The 12,213-nt window shown below is 42.2% G+C and overlaps 1 protein-coding gene across 32 annotated transcripts in view; it reads right to left on the reverse strand.

The window, feature by feature from the left end:
* LOC138675459 (protocadherin gamma-B2-like) overlaps positions 1-12,213 on the reverse strand; it is a 502,075-nt gene that overhangs the window by 12,868 nt on the left and 476,994 nt on the right. For all 32 annotated transcript variants that reach the window (XM_069763730.1, XM_069763729.1, XM_069763700.1 and 29 more), the window contains exons 2-3: positions 5,328-5,386; positions 1,480-1,571 (exon numbers count right to left, since the gene is read on the reverse strand). In XM_069763730.1, coding sequence (XP_069619831.1) covers positions 1,480-1,571; positions 5,328-5,386 — 151 coding nt within the window. The remainder of the gene's footprint in view (positions 1-1,479; positions 1,572-5,327; positions 5,387-12,213) is intronic.

The raw sequence follows: 12,213 nt of genomic DNA on the forward strand, positions 1-12,213 counted from the left end.
CAACTGTAGTCACAGGAACATCAAGCTGCTTGGAGATGGTCTTATAACTTTTACCTTTAACATGTTTGTCTATAATTTTCTTTCTACTCTCCTGAGAAAACTCTTTCTTTCGCTTCCTCTGGTCCATGTTGAGTGTGATACGCACCATGTCACCAAACAGCACAGTGAGTATCTGTAGCCCTATATACAGGGCCACACTCACTGATTCCAAGATTGTAGACCCTGTGACGCTAGTTTGTGGACACACCTTGATTTAACATGTCCCTTTTGTCACATTATTTTCAGGGGTACCATCATTTCTGTCCAGGCCGATTTCATGAGTTTCATTTTTTTGTTAATTCTGTGGAAGCATGGTTGAAAAGCAATGTCTGACTTTCATTTGTTCATTTTCATAGATCTTTTATTTATTATTACCGTATTTTCTGGCGTATAAGATGACTGGGCGTATAAGACGACCCCCAATTTTTCCATATAAAATATGGAATTTGGGATACACCCGCCGTATAAGATGGGGGTCATCTTATACACCCAGTCATCTTATACGGCGTGTGGTTCCCAGGGTCTGGAGGAGAGGAGACTCTCCTTCAGGCCCTGGGATCCATATTCATGTAAAAAATAAAGAATAAAAATAAAAAATATGGATATACTCACCCCTCCGACGAACCCTAGCTCTCAGCGGTGCAACCGGCAGCCTCCGTTCCTAAGAATGCAGTGAGTGAAGGACCTTCGATGACGTCGCGGTCACGTGAGCGGTCAGGTGACTGTTCACCTGACCGTGACGTCATCGAAGGTCCTTCAATCACTGCATTCTTAGGAACGGAGGCAGGCGATAGCAGCACTGAGAGCCAAGGTCCATCGGAGGGGTGAGTATATCCATATTTTTTATTTTTATTCTTTATTTTTTACATGAGTATGGATCCCAGGGCCTGAAGGAGAGTCTCCTCTCCTTCAGACCCTGGGAACATCCAGGATCGCTCCCTGCACACGCCGTACCCGGCGTACAAGACGACCCCCGACTTTTGGGACAATTTTTAGGGGTTAAAAAGTCGTCTTATACGCCGGAAAATACGGTACTTTTGTCAGATTCAAGTTATTTCTGTGACCATTGTGGGTTTTTCTGTCATCAAATGAGGGGTACCAACAATTTTGACCACGTGTGTAATTTATCAATAAAGAGTATTTTTGAAATTAATGTTTGTATAGGTACTGTTATATGTTGAAATAATTTGCTTCTCTGTTGCATTGGAGGAGTGAGCCCATTTTTGCTATGGGGCTCCATACGCCCTTGCCATGATGCTTCATTGACAGTGATGTTGTGTTAGAAGCATATTGAGTTCTCCGATGCTCCATAACACTGAGAATCGTTCTCTCTTGATAACCTCACAATGTCATCAATATCACATCACCCATGCTTTGTATCCACAATATGTTTTCTCAATTTGACCAAGAAGTTTTACATTAGCTGTCATTGAAACTGACCATTTGCTGACGCCAGGATCATTGCTTGTAGTCTTTCAGTTTCAAACTGGTTGTTTGGCCACACTCCGGCTTCTTCTGGGGGTTGTTGTGCTCTAAAGGAATGAAAAGATGTTTTACTATAAGAAATAGGAGAAGTGTGAAGGAGTAACAGGTGTGTACCCCTCCTGCAGGAACACTGAGAGATGAGGCTAGCCGATGGTTAATGCTACAGTGTAGAAGACATTTATTTCTATTTCTATGCTAGAATTGAACAAGATTACTACTATTATTATTATTATTATTATTATTCAGAATTAACATATTTATATAACCAGATTATTTAAAGGGGTAGCCTTACTATAATATCACTAGGAGTGGCAGGACAACCATGGATCCTGAAAATAAAGTTGCTGTTTTTCCCTGCAGCGGTCAGCACAGCCCTATTCTCTTGGTATAAGATATAAGGACTGTACTTTCCAATCCCTTGCTGCTCCTGAGCCGTTCCCCTTGCTGATTTGTCTGGAACCTCCCAGAAATGACATATTGTCTCCGAAACATAAACACTGCTGCCAATCACTAGTGATCTCAGTGAGGCCAACAATCCATTAGTGATTACTGGAGCCAGGTTTACAAAGAGCAGGGAAATATCATGTGGAAACAGCTGGGATTTAGAAACCCGAGCAACTTCCTCTATTATTTTTTTTACCCTATTTTAAAAAAATGTGGCACTATGAATCCCCTTTAAAGGGAAACTGTTGGTATCTGATCCGCGGTGTTATAGAATAGGAGGAGGTGATGATATTGATAAACGTTGTTGGAAAAGTTTCAATACAACTTGCATTTTATTCATTGAAGTTCCTGGTGTTTGTATGGATGAGTCCAGTGGGTGGTCCTGTCTTCTGTGTATGACTGTACAGACAGATAGTTGTCAATCACTAGTAGGGCCGCCCACTGGGCTCATTCATAAAAACACCAGGAATCTCAATGAATAAAATGCAACTTTTACTTACTCTTTTCCAACAAATCTATAAATCTTTCTGCTCAGTTTCTGATTACAATGCTCTCCGCAGATTGGACGACATGTCAGGTTCCCTTTAATTCCCTCCTGGTCTTGGTGCCAATGTCATGTATCTTTGGCCCACCATATGAAATTATTTTGAGGGCAAACTTTCAGAACATGTATAAATCCACTTTTATTTGTATCCTCTTGATTCCATTATTGTGACAGCACTAGTAAACAATCAGAAGGGCAAGTCTTACACCTCTAGGAGCAGTTTAAAGGGGTTGTCCACTAGCAGATACCTCCCATTACTATTGGCCTCGTGATTCTGCATAAATTTAAAGCAAATGTATACTTATTTCTTGGACCAGTGTTTCTCCTCTACTTCCCTGCGTCCCACACTGGTATCCTAACATTTAATATTTCCGTCTGACTGAAAGAAGTATTTATTCCACTCACACAGAAATCTAAAAGCTGCAGCCAATCACCGATTGATTGGCTGCAGGGACACTGCTTATGTCAGGACACCAGTAGGTGACACAGGCTAAGTATGGAGGAGAAGTGTGGTCTGGGAAGTGAGAATGAATGTATTAATTTCTTCAGCATCTTGAGACCATTAATAAGGGGTTGTGCAGTAGTGAACAACCCTTTAAATTTATAGCCATAAAGGGGTTGTCCCACAAACAAAGTACATTTTAATAAATAAAGCTTGAAATAAAATAATTTCCACAATTGGATGTGTTTATATAAAATGTTCCTGTGCTGAGATAATCTTATTCATGTGCCCCTGCTGTGTACTGTGTAATGGCTGAGTCTGACCATGCAGGAACATGGTCTGATCATACCACAGCTCCTGGGCAGGGGGGGAAGGAAAACAGAGTATACAGACAGGACAGCATGGGATCGCCTGTTTTTAAACAATGTTTAACCTCAAAGAATGAATCAGCTGTGATCCCCTGCTGTCCTGTCTGTATACTCTTTTGCATCCTCCCCTGCCCAGGAGCTGCGGTATGATCAGACCATGTTCCTGCGCGGTCAGACACAGCCATTACACCGTACCCAGTCGGGGCACATTTATAAGATTATCTCAGCACAGGAACATTTTATAAAACCACATCCAACTGTGGAAATTATTATTATTACAAGATCTATTGATTAAAGTGTTTATTAAAATTAACTTTGTTAGTGGGAAAACCCCTTTAACAATTACAAACATTGTTCTAAGATAAGGATAATGAAAATTGGATTTATTGATGGATATAATGACATCTATGAACAAGTATCTCCAACGGCTTAACAAAAAACACCTGTAAAGGCTTCTTAAGGGTTTGAAAAGGTCCCTTACTCTGTTTCAGGAGGCTCCACAATCATGGGGAAGACTGCTGACTCGACAGATGTGAAGAAGGCAGTCACTGACACACTCCACAAGGAGCGTAAGCCACAAAAGGGCATGGCTAAAGAAGCTGGCTGTTCACAGAGTGCTGTATCCAAGCATATTAATAGACAGTTGAGTGGAAGGAAAAAGTGTGGTAAAAAAAGCTTCACAAGCACTTTTTTAAACGCTTAGGAAGCCTTTGCAGGTGTTTTTTTGTTAATTATTCTAATTTACTGAGAAAATCACTTTTGGGTATTCATTGGCTGTAAGCCATAATCATCAACATTAACAGAAATAAACACTTGAAATAGATCACTCTGTAATGACGCTATATAATATATGAGTTTCACTTTCTATATTGAAGAACTGAAATAAATTCACTTTTTGATGATATTCTAATTTTGTGAGAAGCACCTGTAGGTCTGCATATAGTAATTAGTAAGTATAGAAAAATACAGCAAAAATATAGAATTTCATAGTAAATAGAGCCATTAAAATATTTCATTTGACATTACAAAGACATTTGCAGTTGGCTAGGGCAGACCCAAAAAGTCAGAAATGTGACTTGATGTAAATGCAAAATGCAATGTAAAAAGTTCTAGGACCAGAGAAAAAGTAAGAGGCTTAAAGTGGTCCTACAGATTAGATGAATGTTTGCTTAACCCACCGATCCTACAGTATGTGATGTGTATAGGGTGTCCAGACTGCCCCCAATGTTGGAGGATAGACATGCAATATGTCTGATTCTTTGCTCTCACAGTAGAAAAGTCACTGGCTTCCAAGGTAGCATAGTACTCCCATTTTTTCTCTAAGAACACATTCATGTGCAGCTTGGCTGACCCCATCACGTATACGAGTAGTCAATAAGATGAAAAAGTGTCAGCAATCAGCATGTACAGCCTCTTAAATATTAGTAAGAAAATCTTCAGGGGTATAACTATAATGGCTGCAGAGGCTTCGCTGGCCCATATTCCCCCCTACTCTGGAACTCTCTACCACAACACATCAGACTCTCGCCTACCATCGAAACCTTCAAAAAGAACCTGAAGACCCACCTCTTCCGACAAGCCTACAACCTGCAGTAACCACCGATCGACCAAACCACTGCACGGCCAGCTCTACCCTCACCTACTGTATCCTCACCCATCCCTTGTAGATTGTGAGCCCTCGCGGGCAGGGTCCTCTCTCCTCCTGTACCAGTTGTGACTTGTATTGTTTAAGATTATTGTACTTGTTTATTATGTATACCCCTCCTCACATGTAAAGCACCATGGAATAAATGGCGCTATAATAATAAATAATAATAGTAATAATAATATGAGAAGATTAATACTGATAAAGACCTGTCATAGTTGGGGCCTAATTGGGGATTTCATAATAAGGCCCATGAGCCTCAATTCACATCACTGGACACTACAATACTATATAATACTTGGGAGTAATTCTTTCTTTATTAGGAACACTATATAATGTAAAAACATGGAGATAACTCACCCACTGGGTCCGGGCCGCTGTGCCTGGGTGAAACGCCAGTCTGTGTTCGGCTGCCCCTGCTGAATACAAACAGAAAGGTGTGCTTAACTGGTATCCCGATTAGATAGATTACCGTAGCTGCAAACAGGGATCAATCATTTCCGTTAGTTCACATGAATTAATTCCAGGAACATGTCACGTTAATCGTATTTTTCATATAATTACATGACATAAACTTACCATGTGATACACCTAAGTATATAATGTAGGAAAAATAATCCTTTGTATATGAAAAGCTTAGTCTGCTTTGCTGTCCTATATGGTAAAACAAGAGGTATATCATCACATGCCTACCAGATGGAGGAAAGAACACACTTTTGGCCTCCGTCTGCTGAACGGTCACCTACAAGTACGTGTGTACATCGGGAAGTGCACAGACGGCCCTAGTCCTATTTGTTCTAACCAACAGTGTAGAGGTGACTTTTCAGCTCCTATTGTTAACATATATTGTTATGTGTATGGCCATCAAGCAAAAACGTCTGATGTTTTAGAATCACAAGAGAACAAGATTCTATTAACAATGCGATCAGTTAGCATTAGGGCGCGTGCAGACGACCGTATAACTCGGACAAGTGCTATCCGTGGTCTTAACATATTATTCTATGGGTGTGGTCACCTGTCCTATCATCTCCGATCCGGTTATCTGATGGCACTCGCCCATTCATGTCTATGGGTCCGTGGGAAAAAATCGCATCACGTTCCGATTAAACTCTGATAATCTAATCGATTTTCTCAGATGTGGAGGAATCAGCCGTCTAGTATGAATGAATGTGGTCCTGTGCTTCGATACTTGTCGATAGTTTATAGGACATTCGACTGCAGGCAACCCTACCCAATACATTATAATAATTGATATATTTAGCTCCTCTACCTCTGTATGAATTTCCTAGGGGAAAACCTGTGTTTCTACCTCATAGCGTGTTGGCTTTGAAATAAATAATTCTCACTCTGAAATACATATAAATCTGCCAGTACCGTTCATGTTTTACATTGGATATACGGTGTTTATTACCAGCAGTTGCCTGTGCAACACTTGGCCCAATCCCGTTCTTCAAATATAATTACATAATGCTGAGAATAATATTATATAAAATATAAAAACATAAAAGCAAACAGTCGCTCGAGTAAATTCCACCGCTAAGCAGCTCCATTCATTGGCAAGCATGTGTAAATTACCGAGAACTTCCGATCTGTCGCTTTGAGTGGCGGCGTCTTTCTCTGTTTGGTTTAGCTGCAATTAGACTACTGTACTCGCTCTTTTACAGAAAACTTTGCCACAACATCTGTAACTTATAAACCACGTACAATGTGACACATTCCCGACCTCCTCTGTACCGTCATGTATGAAGTATGCGCCACTGGATCCCGCGCAGCTCCTGACATCGCCTAGTGTCTGTGCATGGTACTGCAGTCCTCTCACAGCCAAAGCCCCTTCTATCAGCTGATCAGTGGGGTGCTAAACGTTAGACCCCCTACTTTATGACCTATCCTAAGAATAAGTCACCAATAATAATGTCCACAGAAAACCTCTTAAATGTTAAAATGGAAATAGTTTGTTATGTACTAACAACAGTAAAACTTTGAATATTGAGGTGTGATTATTGGCAACTTTTCTTCATGGGTGAGATCTAGGCTTTTCTTTAGCAGGGACCCTACATTGCTAAATAAAATAAATATAGTTCTGAATAATTTACAGTTTGTCAAAAACATTTTTTTAATCCCACAGAGCTGCAACTTCAGGAAAACACTCATCTGCCAAACAATTCCCCATAGCTCAGCTTCCTATGAGTCAGATACAGTGGTGGAGGATGGGAACAGTACGTAGGATACTGGGAGTGACTGTGATACTTTCAAGTTGTGAGTGGAGCTTGTCTTTAAAATAGTTTAAGAAAGACAATGGCAAAATCCTGAGGTTAATCCAAGGTTAAACAGAGATATTAAATAATTGATAAAAATGTATTAGTAAATAGATTAATACTTATGGCTCCCAATTCCCCAACGAATCCAGTTCAAACTACTAACACTGATCTACAAAGCCATCCACAACCTGTCCCCTCCCTATATCTCTGAACTATTCTCCCAATATCTTCCCTCACGTAATCTCCGATCCTCCCAAGACCTCCTACTCTCCTCCACACTTATTCCTTCCTCACACAACCGCCTCCAAGACTTCTCCTGAATATCCCTTCATCCTCTGGAACTCCACGCCTCAACATGTCCGATTATCCACCACCCTCAGATCCTTCTGATGGAACCTGAAAACCCATCTCTTTGGGAAAGCTTACAGCCTGCAATAATCATTCTGCCGCCTCACCAACTGCCCGAGCTGCCGGCTCACCAGCCACTGGAGCTGCGGCGTCACCAGCCGCCAGAGCTGCCGCCTCACCACCGCCACAGCTGCCGCGTCACCACCGCCAGAGCTGCCGCCTCACCACCGCCACAGCTGCCGCGTCACCACCGCCAGAGCTGTCGCCTCACCACCACCCGAGCTGCCGCCTCACCAACCGCCCGAGCTGCTGCCTCACCAACCGCCTGAGCTGCCCCCTCACCAACCACCAGAGCTGCCGCCTCACCAACCACCAGAGCTGCCGCCTCACCATCGCCAGAGCTGCCGCCTCACCACCGCCACAGCTGCCGCGTCACCACCGCCAGAGCTGCCGCCTCACCACCGCCAGAGCTGCCGCCTCACCACCGCCACAGCTGCCGCGTCACCACCGCCAGAGCTGTCGCCTCACCACCACCCGAGCTGCCGCCTCACCAACCGCCCGAGCTGCTGCCTCACCAACCGCCTGAGCTGCCCCCTCACCAACCACCAGAGCTGCCGCCTCACCAACCACCAGAGCTGCCGCCTCACCATCGCCAGAGCTGCCGCCTCACCACCGCCACAGCTGCCGCGTCACCACCGCCAGAGCTGCCGCCTCACCACCGCCACAGCTGCCGCGTCACCACCGCCAGAGCTGCCGCCTCACCACCACCCGAGCTGCCGCCTCACCAACCGCCCGAGCTGCTGCCTCACCAACCGCCTGAGCTGCCCCCTCACCAACCACCAGAGCTGCCGCCTCACCAACCACCAGAGCTGCCGCCTCACCATCGCCAGAGCTGCCGCCTCACCACCGCCAGAGCTGCCGCTCCCCCGACCTTGTGTCTCCTCCCCATTATCCTGCAGAATGTAAGTCCGTAAGGACAGGGTCCTCTCCTCTCTGCACCAGTCTGTCATTCTAAATTGGCTTACTGTAAACATTATCTGTAACCCCCTTTTCCCATGTACAGCACCATGGAATTAATGGCGCTATATAAATAATAATATGTATGGATATATTTCATATAGACAATAGATAGGTACAAATAGACAATAGATAGGTACAAAGAAACTAATTTGACCTGCACCTCCTAACAAAATGAAGCACATGGGAATAAGATTGTCTACTTTGTGTGAGCCCACCAGCCATGACAATGCCACCTTTATTGATGGGACCAGGCTGTATTATTATTATTATTATTATTTATTTATATAGCACCATTGATTCCATGGTGCTGTACATGAGAAGGGGTTACATACAAGTTACAAATATCACATACAGTAAACAAACTAACAATGACGGACTGATACAGAGGGGCGAGGACCCTGCCCTTGCGGGCTTACATTCTACAGATCAGACTTATTTATACTGGGGTAATGCCTACAAATGTAAATAAAGGTACTTCTTCTTGTGGCTGGTGGGACCACATGAATTGGCCAATTTATGTGTTACCTACCTTAATTTTTATAGTCTATGTAGCAGTAATGCCATTTCAAATTCATGTATTTAACATTTGTATATATATTGGCGTACACAGCATGTTATATTCTTGTGCATGTAGATAGATACCGTATATATACTGTATATAGGAGATGATGGATAGACATTAAAAAGATAGGATAGATTTACAGACATGATAGATGATGGTTAGATAGATAGATAATATCCAAAAAACAAATATGATAGATGATAGTCACATAGGTAGATAGCTGGATATTCAAAAGAGAAAAAGGCAGCACTCCATAGTCCAAAATTCCATGGTTTATTGACCCATCATGCCAGGTCAACGTTTTGTTCCAAGGGTGGAACTTTTTCAGTGCTACACCTGTATGTTATATTTAGATAGATAGATAGATAGATAATAGATAGATAATATAAAAAAATGGCAGCCCTCCTCCAATAAATGAAAACAATAAAGTGCCTTTATTAGTACATATCCGATAGTGCTATTCGACACAAACTAATAAATTCACCTTATTTTTTTTCACTTATTGGAGGAGTGCTGCAGTTTTTTGGATATTATCTACAGCATTGTAGAAATGTTTGAGGTCTGACTTGGATTTTGACTTTAGACTGAGTCAGTGCTGCTTCTATTTTTCTATATAGGTGGACAGAAGATAGAGAGATATGAGAGATGTTATAAATAGATAGATGAATAGAAAGGTGATAGATGAATATAGATAAATAGATAGATAAATGATAGATAAATGATAGATACCTGGACAGATTTGATATAGTAATATTAATTGCTAACATCCAGACTCCACATGCATTTCTGCTGTTTCCTGTGACCCACAGTGAACCTGATGATCATGCACTTTCATTTACGCTTCCTAGAAAACCAGATCACCAGGGGATTTCAGGCAATCCCAACACTGAGATTATTTGTATTGTGCTGAATTATCATTTTCAGTGTTGTTATTTTCTGTGTTAATGGAAGTCTACACAAGATGATGGTTTTAACAAGATTTCTAGTATTAAACTATTATTTTTTTCTGTATTGTATATATATCAATAATCATAAGTGAAAAAAAAATGGAACAGCACAATGTCTATTGATGGGTGCACAGGCCTTCACAGCAATCAATCCAGTTTGCCAAAAATCCAGCAAAATCAGAAAAAGAAGGCAGCACTCCACTATTAAAGTGAACAAAAAAGTGGTTTAATTCAGACCCACATGGAAGGAAATGTTTCGGTTTGTACTGAGAGGCTGGAGAAAGGCTCAGTACGAGCCGAAACGTCGCCTGCCATGTGGGTCTGAATTAAACCACATTTTTTTCACTTTAAGAGTGGAGTGCTGCCTTCTTAGTGGAGTGCTGCCTTCTTTTTCTGATTTTATCTATAATCATAGATATCTTCAAACTGAAAACACAGGACATAAATACAGTATGTGAACACACTGTCAGCATCTCTGTGAATACATAGCGCTTTGATCTCCTTAATTATATGACACATTTACATATAAGATTATGGTTAGGAATTCTCCGTCAATAAATAAAAAATCCTGTAAAATCCATAAATAGGGTCTCCAGTCTGAGAAATAAGTCTGCAGTGACTCGGGGTGACTGCAGGCTGCTGAGTAGTGACAGTGTGTGGTGCGCACACTGTCAGGATCTGCCTGGTGCCCTGCGTGTGTGGTCACGTCACCACGTTTATGTGATTTGCATATTTGTGGTCATGTGCTGACCTGACTTTTCTCTATTTCTCTCAATAGAACCTTGAAAAGTGCAAACAAGTGATCCGAGCGGTGATACGGTATGATATATCAGGTTCTGAGCAGATACTTTGTAATGGCCTCGTCCGTATGTCTCTCCTCTGGTCTGCAGGGCCCATGATCTCGGAAGATTTATGTATATCCCAGCTGTACATATAAGAGGTTTAGAAGATTTATCTGCGCTGTGCTATTACCTAATGCCGCCTACTCTTACTTGTAGGAGCGGGTGATCTAACCTGTTCTCAGATGTTGGAAGGAACTGAACTATGAATCAATCTGTTTGTTATTCTATTATTACCCAGGACTGAGTAATAGCATATCACAGGCTGGATAACAAGGCAGCGGATAGTGAGAGTTATCACTAAAGACAGACATACTGCATACAACAGCGGTATACTGAGATTGCGATAATTTACCCTAGCAATGGCGTACACACACACACGAGACCCACCATACACAGAAGAGCATCCAAACTACACGCTGGAGACAAACCCAGGACAAAGTACAGTAAGGCTATGTTCACACGGTGCATTTTTGCAGAAAAATTGGAAAACTGATGCTTTTTTTTGAAAACTTCAACGTCAATGCTTTCGGCATTTTTGCAGCATTTTTTCACCATAGAAAATATTCAGAAAGTGCAAGAAAGCTGCAAAAAACGCAACCATGCTTTTTTTTTTTTTTGGTGACTGAAACTAAGTTTATTAAACACTAGATTGTGGCCCGATTCTAACGCATCGGGTATTCTAGAATATGCATGTCCCCGTAGTATATGGACAATGATGATTCCAGAATTCGCGGCAGACTGTGCCCGTCGCTGATCGGTCGAGGCAACCTTTATGCCATCATCGTCGCCATGGCAACCATTATGACATCTACGTCGATACTGTGCCCGTCGCTGATTGGTCGAGGCGAATTCGCGGCAGACTGTGCCCGTCGCTGATTGGTCGAGGCAACCTTTATGACATCACCGTCGCCATGCTGTGCCCGTCGCTGATTGGTCGAGGCCTGGGGGCCTCGACCAATCAGAGACGCGGGATTTCCAGGACACACAGACAGACAGAAAAACCCTTAGACAATTACGGTATATATATAGATGTACTGTAGACAAATCATACATATAATCTGCATCAAAAACGCAGCATAAAAAAAAGGGCAGGAAAACACAGAAAAAAAAATGCAGCCAAACCGGTTGTCCACAGAGTGCTTTCTTACTGATCACTGAGAGAGAAGCTGACAGCGACCATGATTACATTTTTTCACACTTTACATAATTTATTTCTTGACGTCAAAACAGGATAAGTGACTCCACTTGTGAGAGACAAAAATAATACAT

Source organism: Ranitomeya imitator, chromosome 4 (genome assembly GCF_032444005.1).
Source record: "Ranitomeya imitator isolate aRanImi1 chromosome 4, aRanImi1.pri, whole genome shotgun sequence".
Taxonomy (NCBI): domain Eukaryota; kingdom Metazoa; phylum Chordata; class Amphibia; order Anura; family Dendrobatidae; genus Ranitomeya; species Ranitomeya imitator.